This window comes from Sesamum indicum, linkage group LG12, assembly GCF_000512975.1.
Source record: "Sesamum indicum cultivar Zhongzhi No. 13 linkage group LG12, S_indicum_v1.0, whole genome shotgun sequence".
Taxonomy (NCBI): domain Eukaryota; kingdom Viridiplantae; phylum Streptophyta; class Magnoliopsida; order Lamiales; family Pedaliaceae; genus Sesamum; species Sesamum indicum.
Genome location: NC_026156.1, coordinates 5,787,096 through 5,805,770, shown reverse-complemented (window position 1 = coordinate 5,805,770; position 18,675 = coordinate 5,787,096). Strand labels below are relative to the sequence as shown.

General features: G+C 34.3%; 4 protein-coding genes and 1 pseudogene across 5 annotated transcripts; 4 read left to right on the top strand and 1 right to left on the bottom strand.

The window, feature by feature from the left end:
• Nucleotides 113-4,068, bottom strand: LOC105175831 (gamma-soluble NSF attachment protein). Of its 2 annotated transcripts, none has more exons than XM_011098432.2 (9): nt 3,867-4,068; nt 3,688-3,769; nt 3,455-3,539; nt 3,184-3,342; nt 2,639-2,776; nt 1,915-1,993; nt 1,270-1,349; nt 908-1,037; nt 113-416 (listed from the first exon to the last, which is right to left on the bottom strand). In XM_011098432.2, the coding sequence occupies exons 2-9, from the start codon at nt 3,740-3,742 to the stop codon at nt 312-314; spliced, it is 831 nt and encodes a 276-aa protein (XP_011096734.1). In that variant the 5' UTR covers nt 3,743-3,769; nt 3,867-4,068; the 3' UTR covers nt 113-311. The 2 variants fall into 2 exon arrangements, with proteins under 2 accessions (XP_011096734.1, XP_011096733.1); XM_011098431.2 differs by having other exon boundaries at nt 3,688-3,755.
• Nucleotides 4,889-7,749, top strand: LOC105175943 (annotated as a pseudogene).
• On the top strand, nt 8,179-9,010 carry LOC105175829 (cell wall / vacuolar inhibitor of fructosidase 1). The gene has a single exon (XM_011098430.2). The coding sequence runs from the start codon at nt 8,309-8,311 to the stop codon at nt 8,816-8,818; it is 510 nt and encodes a 169-aa protein (XP_011096732.1). The 5' UTR covers nt 8,179-8,308; the 3' UTR covers nt 8,819-9,010.
• Nucleotides 12,794-16,063, top strand: LOC105175828 (protein LSD1). The gene is made up of 7 exons (XM_011098429.2): nt 12,794-13,057; nt 13,593-13,716; nt 14,451-14,561; nt 14,756-14,877; nt 15,268-15,348; nt 15,436-15,507; nt 15,635-16,063. Exons 2-7 carry the CDS (start codon nt 13,605-13,607, stop codon nt 15,665-15,667), a joined length of 531 nt encoding a protein of 176 aa, XP_011096731.1. The 5' UTR covers nt 12,794-13,057; nt 13,593-13,604; the 3' UTR covers nt 15,668-16,063.
• LOC105175827 (CASP-like protein 1B2) lies at nt 16,545-17,723 on the top strand. Its single transcript, XM_011098428.2, has 3 exons — nt 16,545-17,000; nt 17,085-17,208; nt 17,300-17,723. Exons 1-3 carry the CDS (start codon nt 16,765-16,767, stop codon nt 17,555-17,557), a joined length of 618 nt encoding a protein of 205 aa, XP_011096730.1. The 5' UTR covers nt 16,545-16,764; the 3' UTR covers nt 17,558-17,723.

The window sequence follows — 18,675 nt, the reverse complement described above, 5'->3', positions numbered from 1 at the left end:
GTGTAAACTTCCATAAACAAAGAGTACTACCAAGCTATTTACCTCCTCTGTCAACCCACAAGTATACTAACAAACAGAGATTTCATGATAACTTGTGCATTTCGAAAATATAAATTGGTAGCTCGGCATAAAACAGAACACAACTCTTTTTCCATTCAATAAGAGATACAAGACAGCACCAAACACAATTGTGCTCAAGACAATAGAATCTGGAAATATTCACACACAAGTAATGAAGTTACAGTGATATGATTGGAGGAAATTTAATTTCAGTTCAAAGCTTTCTGATTTATTGGCATCACTGTGGGAGATTAAGTAAGATCATCTTCGTCCAATGGATCTTCTTGTTGTTCTGTTGCACCCCTCTTGAATGCAGTGACATCCCCGGTAGGCAACTTCCTTGCAAGCTTGATTATCTGCAAAAGCTTCCTTTTTAGTGATTTATTTTTCTAGAGTTAGCATGGGCTATTAAATATATGAGAAAAAAGTAGATGAAAAACAAAGGAGAAACAAGAAAATATATTCTTATCAGCTCTCGTTGTCTCGGTTCAAATTGAAGCCAAATCGGAGTCTAAAATGGATTGAAGTGACATTTAACTCAGGTCGAACCTCCAGGAACTAAGCAGCTACTAATGATAACCAAGAAGAGAAAATTTTAAGCTCAATGTCCATGATTATGATCATACTTTAGACTACAAAACACAATTTTAATTTTTTTTGTCGGATATTCTTCGCAATTTTTTGTCATAATTCTAATGTCATCTATCTGTTTTTGGACTTTAAGTTATACTCTCCTATTTCTTTATATGTCTATATACATGTATTAATCATTAATCATTACCACACCAAATAAGCAAAAGAAAGGACTAGGAGCTTGATACTTGGGTAAATGCAATAAAAGATTTACCGTGTGGTCGAGACTGGAAATAATACTTGACTGAGCAGCACGCTTGATTTCCTCAACATCACCGTCAGTATATGCAGAAAGAAGTCTAGTAGCAGCACGATTTTGATCACTGTTCAAGAAAGCTTCAACCCTGCCAAAGAAGCAGTGAATAAAAAATTGGTAGTGGCGTTGGAACGAATACCAGGAGAAATTACCTAAAATAACTATCATGAAAAAAAGAATGTAAGTACTATAAGACCACTCGAGAATGAGATAAACACAAGGCGCTCAAAAATTTGTTATTCAGCCATTGCATATATATTCTATACAAGCACAAAGGAAAAGCAACCATAAAGTTTGAGAAATCTGGGAGCTCAACTTACTGGCAACAATCATTGTAACATTTCTCTGCCTGCTGGAAGTCATGCGCATAAAGATACACAATAATTGCGCTAAGATAAGCCTACAAGCAGAACAGTTCATATTAGTATAAAAAAGAACTTCAGATTAATTTCTGCTTGCTGCCAAAATTGTGGTTCCGAAGGGATAGTTGGTATCTGCTAATATTACTAATATCTAAACCCAATGTTGAGAATTGCACATGAAGGCAATATGAACTACTGATTGGCACAGCATGTGCCTTGAGGTAATATTAAGATTTCGACAAGGGAGAATATCGGGATTATAAAAGTTCAACCTGCCCTATTTTGCCACTCTAAGTCCCCAGTCCTCCACTCAAGCTTTTAAAGAATAGATGAAAAAGAGGTTACTGCTTAGCCACCACATGAAACCAACTCTAAGGTTGTAACTCTAACTAAGGCGCAAGAACTCGATGCATGCAACATGGGGGAAGAGCAGATCGGAGGTTATAAGTGATTTAATCAGGTTCCATGGAGTTGAAGTAATTTCTTAATTTCTTTTGGCCCCGGACCACCAACATCAGATTTCTTCTCTGGTAACAAGAATTATCTACTTTTTCAAATTTGATGAAGGGAACCGAATAAATATACAGTGGAAAGTTTCCACACCTTGCACTGGCTATGAGTAGCATTGCACTTGTCAGCTGCTAAGGCCCACCTCAAAAGAAAAGTTGCAGCATCTGTATACCTGTTGGCAGTGAAAACAGAAAGATAGGATTTATAATCTAAGAAAAGTAACTCTTGTGCCGAAAATAAAAAATCTATCCATTTTGCCTCGGACACTTATACAGAATGGACATGCAAAAACAGGATACCAATTTCACTATATAGATTACCAGCATGATATTATACTAAAATCGAACAGCTTTGCAGCAGGATGACTACTTCAAGAATCTGCGATCAGATCTTAATGGCCAAATTTGACAACTCTGAGAATCTCATGAACAGTATATACGATATAAAATTGTAGTTCAGAAGAACTTAAGTGGTGAGTAGCAAAAAGCATAAAGAACACATTAGATCATGAGTGAAAACAAGTTATTGCAGACCCAACATAGAGCAGAAGATAATCAAAAGTAGAGAAGTTAGTTGAAGTCCATTCTTCTAATCCGAAGTTCAATAACTACTCTAATTTGGACAAATATCTACCAGAAATTATAACTGGCCTGCAATTTTTTATTCAGCATACGGATTCATATAAAAGAGGCAGCACAACATGAAACATTATTGCAGAAAACAAGCAAATATTTTTATGCAGTTTTAACAACTCAGAAACACTATAGCATTTCTCATTTGTATACTTAATTAAGACGAAGGAGTGGGACGTGCTTACTTCTCAAGCTTCACATAAACACTTGTAGCAGCACGATACAGATCAAAGGCCATTTGTTCCTTTCCATCGTCTTCAAGAACAGCACAAGCATCAGTGTAAAGCTGAATAGCTTCATCAGGCAAGGCATCTTCTAAAGCACTTTAAGAAAAAAATCAATACTTCTATCAATCAATCAGATAGATGATTGAGCTAATACTAAGATAATCCAATGAAATAATGAAAAATAAATAATCAAAAAGAGACCTGGTACAAAAGTTTACTTCTATTCTCATATGCTTAAAGATCAAACAGGTGCATTATGTATATCTCAAACATCAGGCACCCATAAAATATATTACTTAAATTGATCCGTTGGTCTGCAATCTTTACCAGTCACTAGACAGGGTGGTGCCACATCTTCATCCTTAAAAATGTCGCAGACATAATTAGGAAGTCCTTTTACCAACAAATTAGCATCAATCTTGAACAATAAAGCGTCTTTGCAATAAGGAACTCCTAAAACCATATTAGAATGAAACTTGAACAAGAAAAAGATCAGCTCATACCGAGCACCCTTTGCAAGCGCATCTGATGCAGGCTGTGCGCGCCCACACTGAATGTACAACTCAGATGCACGTCTATAGAAGTCAGACACTTCGTTCCAATTGCCCACTTCCTTTGCTAGAGCTGCCGCAGACTCCATATGTTTTGCAGCATCCCAAGGGCTGATTCACTCGTCAAGGTCGCCTTAATTGTTATTTGTCTAAACATAATGGTCATATCCATTTAATTGAATCATATTGTGCATCAGTGGAAAATTCAAATAAATCGGGATACGAAGAGAGCATCTCTTGTCCCTTAGAAGCTTTTTCAAATGCTTCCTTTGCTTTGTCATGTTTTCTTGCAAGCCTGTACGCAATTGCTGCCAGAGAAGAACCGAATTCAATCAGAACGAAATTTTAAGAAAAAATAAAACTATTTCAAATATGTTTCCCAAGGTAAATGTTTATAAACCACAAACTTCAAATTAAAAGAATTGAAAAAAAAAAAAAAAAGGAGGGTAATCTCACCCGCCTGCTCATACAAACTTGTCGCATTCTTCCAATCAGCGTTCCATCTCGTCATACTAAGTTTTGTCCTGCAGAATTAAATCTTTTTTTTTTCAAATAGATGCTGATTTCAGATATTACATAAAAAATATAAAGAAAATGAAGAAAAAGACATAAGAAGGGTAAAGGAAGAATCTCACAGTTTATCAGCTTTAGCGATCAACTTGTCGGGATCGGAAGTAGCCATGGCCGATCGAGATATGGAGTACCGGAGTCACCTCTGTGTCAAACTTGCGGATTTTTTATGCTATATATATTTCGTTCTCCTTTAACTTTCGAATCTGGGTTGCGTACGGCCACTACGTCTCCAATTTTTTCCAATTCCAACTGAAATCGTGTAGTTGCGATAATGCCCTCTAATAAAATGCGAGCTTAATAAGGAATCCACTTTCCTGTTGGGTGGCAGATGAGTCCGACGGACTCGTGAGCGGCTCGGCTAAAGCCCAACTAGTATTCGAGCTCGAGTTCCTTGATAAGTCGAATTCGAGCCATTATATTCATATTTGAAAGCTTGCAAGTATTTTCCTTTTCCTTTTTCCTATTTTTTTATTTTTAAATATTTTTGTATATTTAACTATGTATAATATAGTATATCAAATCAATAAACAAAATATTCATAATATATTCAAGAAACATCTCATATTGTAATTTTATATCCTCATAAAAGTATAATATTTCAACATCTATCTAAAAATTATCACAATCAATAATTCAGTATTTTTTATTTATTTTCATGTTAATGATTATTTAATATATATAATATATTTAATTTTATTATTAATTTATAAGTTTCTAACAATTCAAATTATTTTATAATTAATTATTAATATATATTTTATTTTATGTTAATTATTGATCTTTTAAAAATTTAATAGTTGGGGAATATTAGGAATATATATTTTATTAGATGCAAAATAATTTGTGAGGGTCAATCTAACATAATTAATAAATATTCTAAATACAATTATTATTTGAACTTTTGTTTTACTTGTTAATAAAAATATTTTTTTTTTGGGAACAAATTCGAATTGCAGTCTCTGTTTCAAATTGTGTAATGAATCAGAACTCAGTGCTGGAAATTTTAATATGTGGTTCTTATCCTCGACTCCTGTTTTCCACGGATGTTCAGTAGACATCAGATTTTTTGGTCTGGTTCTGAGTAATGAATCTGGACTCAGTATGTGCAAATTTATTGGCTTGAGGTTTCTCTTCTGACTATTTCATTAATATGATATTTTCTATTTATTTCTAGGATTCCACTAGTGCCATTATGGCTACAAAGATGTCTATGATCTTGAGAATGTGGTTGCTGGTTATGCAAAAGCTAGAATTCCTTTGGAAGTTATGTGGAAAGATATTGATCACATGGATGGTTACAAAGATTTCACTCTTGACCCCATCAATTTTCCACCGGAAAAGATGAACAAGTTTGTTGATACACTTCATCAATGCATTTTAGCAACATCACAGAGTATAACATTCACAATCTCTATGGATTTTTGGAATCCAGAGCTACTAATGCTGCTTTAGCTAATAGAGTAGGTCTACTTTTGTGGGTTCCGGCAAGTACACAGCACATTGGACTGGAGACAATGCTGCTACCTGGAGTGACTTGGCATACACAATTCCGGGCATCTTAAATTTTGGTATTCCAATGGTTGGAGCAGATATATGTGGCTTTCAGGAAACACGGACGAAGAACTTTGCAGGCGCTGGCTTCAGGTATATACATGCCACAGAAGTGAATTCATAAGTTTATGGTTAGTATCTTGTCATGTTAATAAGAAGGTTATCCTTTAAGATCTCATGAATCGATTTTGCCTATGATAAATCAAGTTCTCTACCTTGCCCTCTCCCTGGAATATTTTCAAAGTAAAAGAATTGGAAATGAGTTACCAATATTAATCTGCTCTTGTTCCACTTACATGACATTGATATTAACAGTTTAAACTGTAGTTAGGGGCATTTTATCCATTTGCTAGAGAGCATTCTGACAAGGGGACCAGCCATCAGGAGCTGTATATCTGGATTCAGTCGCTGCAACGGCTAGGAAAGTTTTAGGACTTTGTGACAGGCTCTTGCCATACTTGTACACATTAATGTATGAGGCACACTCCAAAGGGATGCCTTGCACGGCCAATTTTCTTCTCGTTTCCTGAGGATACAAAAACTCATGAGATTAGCTCGCAGTTCCTACTTGGCAAGGGAGTGATGGTGTCACCTGTACAGGAGTCTGGAGCAGTTTCTGTCGATGCATATTTTCCTGCAGGAAACTGGTTTGATCTCTTTGACTATTCACGCTTTGTGAGTCTAAAACAAGGGTGTCAAGCTCAATGCACCTCCTGATCACATTAACGTCCACATTCATGAAGGAAATTATTAGCTATGCAGGGAGAAGCACTGACAACACAAGCAGCACGGAAGACACCTTGTGAATTGTTCATTGCACTCAGCGGCAGAGGGAATAGCTCTGGAGAAGTTTTCTTGGATGATGGGGAGGATGTAGAAATGGGAGGTGAAGAAGGAAGATGGGAGTATCGGAATTTGTAAGAGTGGTCTGGTAGGAAATAAACTGATTCTTCAGTCTGAGATTTTGAGTGAAGAATTTGCTGTGAGTCAGAACTGGATCACCGATAAAGTGACGATTCTTGGATTGGGGCAGGACTTGAACAAGATAAAAGGATGTGAATTAGTTACTGTAATGAGGACGGACAATGGAAACTTGGCCATAAAAGTTGATGAAAACCACAATGGATTCGTTGCCTTGGAGGTGTCTGTGCTATCAGTGCTCATAAGGAAAGAATACACAAACGCAATTACACCCGATCAGAAAACTAGAGAAAAACAGGCAAAGAAACTCAGAACTGGCTGGATAATAATGTAAAGACCAATATTGTTCACAACACTTGTGCTAAGTTTCTGTCTTTTAGGCAATAAAAAGATGATGGAGTAGCGTTCCTCTCTATCTTTTGAATGGCATGGACTGGAGCTCAGCCATCATGTACTGCTTGTCAATTCAGTCGAGCAACTTGAGCTTTGATAAGTTAAACGCGATCACACTTGGCATGTATCTCTCTGACACTTCCATCCAATTCCTTATTAGGTTAGCGACGTTGTCATTCTTTTGTTTGACGACGTGTCTGCCTGTGTAAATTCTAGCTAAGTCCATTTTCAATATGGCTTTCATTCTTCTTATGACTACTTACCTTATTGTAGTTTCAACACTCAATGAATTGAAGTAGAGTCGAAGCTTTGTTCATCAAATCCTTGGGTGGAATATTAACCCATCTACTCCTAATAATCTCTAATGATAGAAAAGTCGCTTTATTAGAAGTAGGAGAAGATTCAAAAACCTTATAAAGCCAGAAAGATAAGTTAAAATCAATACCACTATATATGCTATAAAGCAATTGATGTACTATTGTTTTACATTCCCACTAATCAGATGAAAAAATTCTTGCTCGAACTTGGTTCGATCGAACCAATCAATTATAAAGTAAATATGATTGATCAAGTTCTCTAAATTATACAAACTTATCATATGATTGATTTAGGTTTCATTGAGTCGAGTTCGAGCAAAAATTTTCTCTAATTAAATAATAAAATATTAAAAATGATAAGTAAAACATTAGCTTGCTGAATATGGGTCCATCATTTGAGTCCACGTCTTTCCTTTTACCCCCTTAGGCCAAGGAATTTTAGAATTGCACAAGAATCCAAGCTACCCACAGATTATCAATCGAATTGTCAAGGAAAACGAGCTTTTCATAAAAAAATAAATAAAGCCAAAAAAATAGTGGCCGTCCATCTGGAAATGGTAGCTCCAATTGCAAGCTGGATGCTTTTTCATGCATCATTTATATTATCAAAGGAATGCTCAAATCATTGCCCATTTCAAAAGTGACATAATACAACTAAAGAAAACCAATCCCGCAACTTAAACAATTTTTTTAATCTTAAATTTACATGAATAGAATATCTTCCATAAAAATAAAATAAAATAAATAAAAGTCAATATATATATACGAACATAAAAATAGAAGCGAACCAAAAAAAAAAAAAAAAGCTGAAGTGTTTATGGAAAAAAAATTAATATTGATAACATTACTAATAAATTATAAAAGTTGGTGAAATGAAACTTAGAATTTTGGCTAAATTTAAGTAGTTCATAAATACAAGTTGTAATTTTAAAATATTTTTCAATTTATTTTTAACAGAAACTGATAAACATCTAAAATTAAACTATTGAAAAGACCCTGGAATCTCGTAAAGCCAAACCCACTTATAAGTTGTAATTAAAAAATAATAAGCTAACGATTAGAGATTAATCACCGAAAAGATTTTTGTTATTAAAAATTAAAATATTTTAGTTTAATTAGTCCACTAAATATCTGACAACTGAAACAGTTACTATTATGATTAAGATGCTAATCACCTTTACCGTCACTATCAGACCACCTCTTTTAATAGTCCAGACTCCACCTCCTCTGAGCACACCCTATACTATACATCTTCATGATCAAAAACCCTTCCCAACATATATATCTCTTCCATTTCATTCACTCAATTAGGAAAATTAAATATGAAATTCCCAGTAATCCTACTCGCAATTCTTCACACGCATGCAGGATTAATCACACAAATGAACGACCAGACCTTGATCGAGACCACATGCAGGAGCACCTCAAACTTCCAGCTCTGCCTCTCCACGCTCCTCGCCAATCCGCTCAGCGCCACCGCTGATGTGGCGGAGCTCGCCCTGATTATTGTTGACGCCGTCAAAGCCAAGACGGAAACAGCCCTATCAGGCATCGAGGAGTTGAAATGGCTTCACCCGGAACTTACAGACGCGCTGGGGCAATGCAGCAACTCGTACAAGGCGGTGCTCAAGGCGGATGTACCGGAAGCTGTGGCGGCTCTGACGAGAGGAGTCCCAAAATTTGCTGAATTTGGGATGGTTGATGCGGCGTGGGAGGCTGAGATCTGCGAGGGTAGTTTTGAGAGGGTGGCCGAGTCGCCGTTGAGTGAATTGAATAGAGATATCCATGACCTTGCTGTCGTTGCTGCCGGTATTATTAAAAATTTGCTCTGAGAGTGTTTTTTTTTCTTTTTTGCCCTTCAGGTATAGATATAGTGATGATATATATATATACATATACATATACATGGATATATATATATATATATATATATATGCTAATCATGTTATGTATGGCTAAACAGTACTCGCCCATTACGCACATACTGTGATTTCTTATGCATATGACGAAGAAATTAATTTAGGTTAATTAAATGTTTTCTGACCCAAAGTTTGGTTAAAAAAATTTATTTGACATGTAATAAATTAATAATAAATTAACTAAGCGTATATATGAATTTCTCATTCATTTTTTTTTTCTAATATTCTTAAATTTAATAAATTTTGATAAATAAAAGAATCTATTTATTAGACGAAAATAAATATAATTTTCGAACTAAATAAGAATCATGTTTACTTACACCCAATATTAAGGGGAGGGTATAATTATCCATTGGCCCAATTAATGTACAATAATGCAAAGGAATTCTTAACAGTTTGATTGATTTATTATTAAACCCCACTATCTCTCTCTATATATATATCTATATTATATATTAAGGAAGAGTATCTCTTTGATATTTCTTTTATTTTTTATATAATTTTTTTTTGTTCTCACTAATTTTCACATATCTACAAGTGATAAAAATTAATTTTTAAAATAATTATTTATTTTTAGTTAATATTATTTTTTCTCTTTCTCCAATTACTTAAAATATTTTCTTACAAAATTATTTGTTTTTATTATAATTAGTTTTTCTTTTAATTTAAAAGGATAGTTTTCTTATTTATAAAAACAATAAAGAACAAAACCAGTACAATAATTTTTTTATTAAATAATATTTAATTTTATTATAATTTTTTATACACATAAATCGAATATACAACGTTAAATTAATAACTAAAAAGTTGCATATCCACTACCCTGAGGACACATCAAAAGCTAGCCCTACCATTTTATAATCCCCTATATTACATGCTTATACAAATTAAATAATTAAATATTCTAAACATGTAAAATTGTTCCATGGTGCTGTGCTTAGGTCCAAATATAGATTTAGGTCTTCTTTCTTATTTCTCATTTTCAGAGTTATATATATTAGCTGTCAGATCCAAGAAAATTCGATTTAAGTTTTAAACATTAATAGTTGGTAAGTCGTTCTTATAATTATTATGAGTACTTATAAAACAACCATGAATATCCAATCCAATCAAATCTGGGATAGTCTCATATTTTACTTCTAATTCACCGGCCTGTGAATTTTAGGCAAAACCTGCTATTATAGCTGATGATGACTAATTTTCTTATTATGGAGTAATTTTGGTATTTTATAATTTTTATCTCAAATCTTATCAGTGAATATGAAATAAAATTATCAGTGCTCCAATACTTGTTGGGAATGTTGCATAAAAATAATTATAATTTTGTTTTGAATTCACAATCGGATATATTAATCAATTTTGAAACTAAAACACAAATATCAACATTGGAACAAAATAATACCGACAACAGTTAGATATGATGTTATGATAAAATTAAAAGATAATATACAATGAGAATTGTATCGTAATAACTCCCAGTCCAACGAAAATAGCACACTAATAAATCACAGAAAATTTGCTTGCCTTAAAGAAATTATACGTCCCGTTCAAAAGTGCATCGAGTACTACACAATTTCTTTTAGGATAAGACGGTTATTGTTTGTTCATTATTGCACTTATACTGACAGATACCTCGAACAACATTTAGTAGTCTTTTACCGAAACTAGAGCTCAAAACTTTGAGTTTGAGAAAGAACACGACAGCTAAAGAGAAGAAGAGAGGATTCTCGATTGAGAGAGGTGTATTGAACTGAGGAATGGATTTAGCCTTTTATAGGCATGGCCACCCTCATACTTAATGCAAACCACAACAATTAAGCCAACATTTAACCTCCAGCTGAAATCATCGGAAACGGCCAATAACGGCCAAGAAATGGCTAGAATGGCCGAGTAGTTTTAAAACTGCCAGTCAAACAATTAAATACAATTTAAAATCATTTGATTGAAAACTGTTAATTCTTTCAGGCCCGGTTAAATTCAAATGTTTCTATCCAAAAAAATAAATCTTGAAATTGAGACATTCGCTCTAATGCTCGCGCCCAGGACCGGGCCAAGATAAGTAGCAACAACGTACATGTTGGGCAACCCCATGTTCACTCAAATTTTTATAATATTTATAACACAACTTCAACTTAAACTCAACGTAAGGGATTTATTTTATCATTCAATTATTTTATACCATCTTAATTTTATATTCCCACCACACAAACTAAACAAGGCCAAAGTATAACAAAAAAAATTGATATACAAACTAAAATGTAAAAGATGCATACATAACTAAATTTCCAATACTATTAGTTGAAATTTAATTAATTCAAAATATAATTAGTACTAAAATAAACACAATTTATTAAATTTAACTGTTTTGACAGAAAAAATAAAATCAGTAGAGGTTTATGAACTCATCAAACCCCTAATAGGTAAACTTAATGGTACATAAAACTCTTTTTTTTTTTAATAATTATTTTTCGTATTAGTCTTAGCAAATTCCATTAATAAAACCAAGAGTTATATTTATTGGGAGACGACAAAAAAAGTCAACAGCGCTGAATATAATTTTCGAGATCTGTCCAGAATTAGACCAAACCTTAGAAAAGATATTATGGTAGTCATGCCTGATCCAAATCCTATTTTGGGGCAAATTGGTAGCCAACACCAGACAGACTCATCACTGTGACGGCCCAAGTATGTGCTGGATCAGGATGTCTCAATGAACTCCAACAATATTTACAATTCAATTTTCGTAATCCAATGAGTAACGTCATATTTATATTATAAAGAATTATTAATATATTCAAATACTTTCATCCTAATAATCTATTCTTTTATATTTCGTTATTTTTCTTTAATATAAGTATAATAAAATAATTTTTAAAATAAATTAATAGAGATAAGATCAACGCGAGGTGTGTTTGGTTGAGCAAGGAAGGGAAAAAAAAATATGCACTATGTTTGTTTTCATTTTTAAATTATTTTTGATACAAGTCAAAACATACCCAATATTTATCATTATTCAAAAACACCTTATTTAGGTATTTTTAACTGTTTTAGCATAAATACATACATATATATACACACATATACATAAATATATATAAAAAAGACATGATTTGACAATAATTTAACAATGAATAGTAATTTTTGTCTACCAAAATACAACATTAAACATATAATACTTATTTTAAATTATCTCCAAAAACAAATCCAAACATACATACTATTTCTAACACACACTTATTTATCTTTGTTTTTCTCTCTCTATCTCCACAAAGCACTCAAAAAACGAAGCCAAACATTATGATGGATTTTGATGTTTTATTTACACTCAAAGACAAACACCCACCATTTGATCCAGTATCAATTCAAGTGGTTCACCGATCCAATAACTGAATCAAGTGATTCTTCAAAAAAAAAAAGAAGAAGAAGAAGAAAAACAGTTGTTAGCGCCTTTCGATTTTCTTCAATCACCCAATATAATTCGTTTCGGTAGTCTAATTGAATTAAATTTTAAAATATTGGTACAACATTGCTTGATTGATTTGGTTTTAATCAAAAACTCAAAGTTGATTAATTTCTAGAGAAAGATAAGAGTAGTCACAGAATATCACCAATGGTCTCAATAATTAACTAATCTAAAAAGTGGGGAAAAAATTGGTAAGTGATCCGAACAAAAATACGTCAATAATTAAATTATTATAAAATTTAGAATTAAGTTTGTGGTGAGGGTTACATAAATTAATATTTGGGATATAATAATAAATTACAATTTTGAGGGGTTTTGATTAAGTCCAAACGTGTGATAATATTTCATTGTAATATTTTTATTATATTAAAAACTCAATTTTGACATTAAAAAATATAAATAAGCGTAGGAGGAAATGGAAAGGAAGGAAGAAAGAAAGAAGCGATTACAATATTTTAAGGAAGTCTTCTCCGTTGGAAGACATTCTCTAGAAAAGTCAAGCACCCGCTTTTTGTCATCTTCAATGGAGAAGAACAACATTTAATCTATTATAATCCAACCCCATAACATCTGATTTCATTTCTTTTTTTCTTTTTTTCATTGCTGTTGCTGTGAATTACTCATCCGTTTCCCCTTAATTCCACGAATTCCAATCTCCAGTTTCCCGCGATTCATCAGTTTTTTCGTGGGTAAGAATTCTCCTGCAGTACAGGCTGATTTGATTTTCTGTTTCGTATTTTCCTTTTTTGTAATCTTAATTTTCTGAGTTTTGATTTCGTGCTTTGGGAACAAATTTGGTGCAATTTCAAGAGTTTTAAAATTCATCCGCAAGATCTCAGCTTTCTTCTTTTTCTTTGATTTGGAGGTTGGGGGTGGGAGGTGGTGCGGTTGTTTAGGGTTGGGTTGCGAGTGTGAAAGTCTTATGATCCTCCGTTTATTGATTTTCTTGTCGTAATATCGAGGTTTATTTCGTTATTTTGGATCTTGTATAATTATTGCTTTGGTGGCTTTTTATCTGCAAACGACAGGATTTTCCCCTCAATCTATTCGTTGGTGGCCTATGGTGCTCTTCGATAAGTTTTGGAGCTAGAATGGATTGAGTTTCTTTTTTTCCTTTCCTCTGACTTGTGTAGAATTTAATTGATTAAGCGTATATGAAACCGTAGAAATGTTTATGAAGTTTGTTGCCCATGGCTTATCTCATGATCTTTGTCTTAAAAATAGGGTTCCTCAGATATGCAGAACCAACTTGTTTGCGGCGGGTGTAGGACTGTCCTCCTTTATCCCAGAGGGGCCTCTAATGTTTGCTGTGCAATTTGCAATGTGGTGACTCCTGTACCCCCAGCTGGTAATGCTGAAAGTCATTTTTCTACGTTATTTTTAATTTCTTAATGCAAATGTGCTACCTAAGATGGATTATTCAATTCCAATGGAGTTCTGAAACCAGTGTGAAGTTTATCTTGAAATATTATGAGTTGTCTTCCTCAGCGTTACACAACCAAAGAGCGCTATCATATCATTCATTTGGAAATTGCAATGATCTACAGACTACAATTGGGTCTTTCACTGCTGATCTGATGTACTTATATCTCTATATGTTCTGTTGTATTTGTCTATTTCTTCAGAGTTTACTGTAGTTTGTTTGCCTTCCCTTTGCGTTGTCTTTTCATAGTTTCTGCTTCTTTTCTTGAATTTTTTTTAAATGACTCAGTTCGCATTCCTGTGCACCACTAACAGCCATTATTTCGTATTCATTTTGATCATTTAATAACTGTTCAAGAGATTTTGAAAAGAATCTCTTGCTTAGTAAGATTTTCCGGGGGACACCGAAATTCTATCCAACTTCGCCTGAATGGTTTAAATACTACTCTGTGAGAGTGTAAGAAGCAATTGCTACAGGAATAACTTGATATTGAGGGCCTTTGGGAGAATACTGATCGCGCGCTTCTAGTAGTTTTCTCTTAGTGGCTTGTTGTGACTCAATCAAGCATGTGGTTACAATTTTCATGTTCAGTGCATCCTCATGGGTCTATATAGTTCTAATTGGTTGTGTATCAACTAAAGTCGTATTGCTATATGCAGGGATGGAAATGGCACAATTGATATGTGGAGGCTGCCGTACGTTGCTAATGCATGCCCAAGGGGCTACCAGTGTCAGATGTTCCTGCTGCCATACAGTGAACCTTGTGCCAGGTATAAAAATGATGAATCATATCGAGAGTATGATGCTTGATCATTATGTATAATATTAACCTCAATCCATTTTATAACCTTCCTTTTGGTTCCATCAAGCTGCATGCTGATTTTTATGACTCCAGTGGTTCTATTAATGCTAGTTTTTCCATTATCTTGCACTTTTATCTGATTGCTGAACTCTGGATGTGCAGCGGCGGCGCCACCTAATAATGTTGCACATGTCAACTGTGGAAACTGCCATACGATGCTGATGTATCCAGCTGGAGCTCCATCTGTTAAATGTGCAATTTGCCACTTCATCACTAATGTTAATGTTAGTAATATGATTTTTGCGTTATGTGCTTTATACTCCCGTTTTCACTCTCTTTCTCATGTACACCTGCCAAAGGAAAAAGAATCCAGGAAACAACACTCAGGGAACCACATTCCTGTAACTTCTTTGAACCATGGGGAGAACATTTTAAAATATTTTACACTCCTGTTGGTTTCTGCTTGTCATAAACTTTTCTCGATTGCATAACTTATCCAGACTAATAAACTAGTTGATGAGAATTGAGATGCCTCTATGGCTATAGGTAATATCTCTGGTTTGTATCTAAGGAGGATGCCAAATGATACAAATGGTCTGGATAGTTTGCTTGAATGAATATATAGAAGATGTATTTCTTTTTACGTTATTTCAAACGTGTTTCGTCTTATGCAGACTGGTGACCGAAGGGTTCCTATCCCTCTTCAAAGACCTGGTGGGTTTTCAACATCTGCATCCACACCACCTACCTCTACGGTTAGTCGGGTTCCTTTTATGCACTTGCAGCATTTTATGAAAGTATGATCTGGTATTCAATGCTTTCAACTACTTGATTTGCTGTAGGTGACGGCACGATCTCAGAGTCAAACAGTTGTTGTTCAGAATCCCATGACTCTTGATGAAAGTGGCAAGCTGGTGAGTTTCTCCATGTTGCTTGCCGTTGTTATCTTATCACATTCCACATCATCTCATTTGCAGCTCTTATTTTGTTCTGTCTCATGTACAATCGATAAAGCCTTATATGATATTGTTATTTCGTTAGGTGAGCAACGTTGTCGTGGGCGTTACAACATAGGAATGCAATGAAATGGAATATCACTCACGAGTTCTAGTATTCTATGGTCCTTGTTGGCTTCAAGAGTATAGAGATATCTTGTGCATATTTTGGCTACAATGAATATGCAGTTTTAAGATTGGTTTGGCTGTAAAGTACCAGAAGAAATTTGTATTTTTTGTATTATATGGGTGGGACTGCCGAAAGTTTGCCTTGGGACTTATTTGCTCTGTCATGCTACTGAAGAATTGTATTCTATATTGTACCTGTAACTTATTGGAGTGAGGCTATGAGATTTAGTTGGAAGACAAAGTGACTTGTTAGAGGTACATGAATACTTTCAGTATATCTGATTCACCTATGTATAGATTACTCTGGTCCTTAATGTTAGATCAACTTGGATATCGTCTATTGAAATTTAAAGGCAGATGCGTAGGCATGATAACATAAACTCCTATGTGAAAACTCGGACTGCTTATTGATGAATTGACTTGGAAATGATATGAACTAAACAAACCTTCTTAATGAAGAGAGGAACGCTGTTGGGTTAGGAGTTTTGGAGTGTTAACTGGAATTCATGAAATTGATGTGTCCAAAGTGTAACATAGATGGTTAAAGTGGATGAACCCAAAGCCAGCAGTATATGAGAACTAGTTCCGCGGAAAGTAAACTGCTTTGCTCAATACGGCATAGTAAAATTTCTCTGTTAACTTCAAATTGATACTTCTTGTGTCAGTTAACTTATTGGTTAGACCTATAAATTTGCAACATTCTCCTTTTCAATTTTTTTTTTAAAAAAATATGTTACTCTAAAGCTGCTTCCATAAAAAGTCACTGTTTTCTAATCAAGAATCACCTACATATATCTACTCTGCAGTAATGTTTTAGAGGTATACTTCATCTTCCCAACAACTCATACTAGTGACATTCAAATTAGCTATTAGTTAGACGAACCAAAAGAAAATCACACGTTTAATGAACCGGTTTTTCGATCTCCTCAATTCTATATATATAATGTCAGTATCCATCAACTTTCATCTTCATAGTTCTCCCCCTCTTTCATTTAACATCGGCCCTTAATCCTCCTACCCCTGATAAACCAAAACAAGCCTACATCAATGGCTTCAGAAAGAGGAGAGAAACAGGAAACCTGTCATGGCAAAGTACCGTTAACTAGATCAAAGCTGGATTTGGTCCTTCTCTTGCTGAGATTGCTTGCATTTTTGGCAACACTATCAGCTATGGTTGTAATGGCGCTTAACAAGCAAACGAAAACCATAGTTGTTGCTACGATTGGAACTGTCCCCATAAGAGCCACTCTCACTGCCAAGTTTCAACACACTCCTGCTTTTGTGTATGGTTTTGGATGCTTTCAATTTCTTCAGGAAAACAAACACAAATATGATGATCAACTAAAGATAATTGATGTTGCACGCAGGTTCTTTGTGATTGCAAATGGCAATGCTAGCCTCCACAACTTGCTGATGCTGGTAGTTGGGTTTATGGGACCCAAGTGGAATTTTAAGGGACTTGCTCACTTGGCAATTCCAGTCTTGGACTTGGTATTCAGTTTCTTTTTCTTTCCCACTCAGTTCATCTATGCAATGTATATATAATATTCTGACTTGCAATGTGTCCTGATACTTGTGATAGATGAACGTGGCTATCGTTTCCGGCGGCGCAAGCGCGGCGGCGTTCATGGGGCAGCTGGGCAGGGATGGGAATTCTCACGCGAGGTGGAACAAAATCTGCGACAAATTCGACAGCTTCTGCGACCAAGGTGGGGGCGCCATGATTGCTTCCTTCGTCGGGCTAATGCTGATGACCGTTATCTGCTCTGTTTCCATAATCAGGCTTCGCAATCATAATGGCAACAAGATCATCCTAGACTCTTCTGTTGTTGTTCCTTGATATAATTGTCATGTTTCTAGCCAGTTGCTCCGCTTGATGCCTTGTCTTTGATGTCAAACATGTACTGTGATTGTGAAGTTTCTGAATGATATTACTGAAAAGCTGCAATTCTTAAATCGTTGTTTTATTTTGTGATGTAAATGTAATCGCACTTGGTTATAGTAAATTGTTGAGGCTCTGATGGTGAAGTGAAAATTTATTATCAAAATTTTGGTATTCAAAGTGGGATATTATAATCTAGTTAAAGCTCTTTTGTTTAATCTAGCACCGATTGCACACGTGATTCCACATATATAATTCAACTGAACGCAATACAAGAATTATCAAAAGTTTTTCAATTAATTAATAAATAAAAAGTTGCAAAAATTGCCCATTGGAGTGAAGTTGCTAAATATTATCACTACTTTAATAGTAAACATTTTTCTGTTACTTCCCATAATACTATTTGCTCAATATTGAAGTTCGAAGAGATAAAATGTGATATTTAGTCCCACATGAATTAAGAACTAATAAAATAAGTAATATATAAGAACTCAAGTATATTCATTAGATATTTTTTTTTCTTAATGAGTTGTTCATAGCTGAATTTCAAAATAAGACATAGTCAACGAATTTGATAACAATTATCTCATCCAACGAACTCCCGTATCAGAGCGTAACAAAATATCGACAATTGTGAGCAAGAAAAAATAATTTCTTTTATTCATGAGAATAAACATATTAAAAATATAAGTGTAAAAACAACTTCAATCGGGCACATTAATTCTTGTGGGCAAATTATGTGAAGGGTATGAAGCATATATATATATATATAGGTGTGTTTTAAGTTATAGTAATTAATGAAATCAATTAGTCACCAGATTTATTAGGAAAAAAATCATGTATTAATTAGAAAAAATCAAATATTAATAGCTGTGGTTCTAATAATAATATCATTATGATGATGACAATGGTCTAAAAAAGGACAAAGAGCAATGATTAGAGAATGTTGATTGTAGATGATACGGTTGTAGTTTGTTTGGGAAGGAAGCAAAACAAAAACAGGAACAGGCAGAGGCAGAGGCAGAGGGGTCGAACATTGGGACAACTACTGACTGACACTGCTGTGCTGCTGCCCC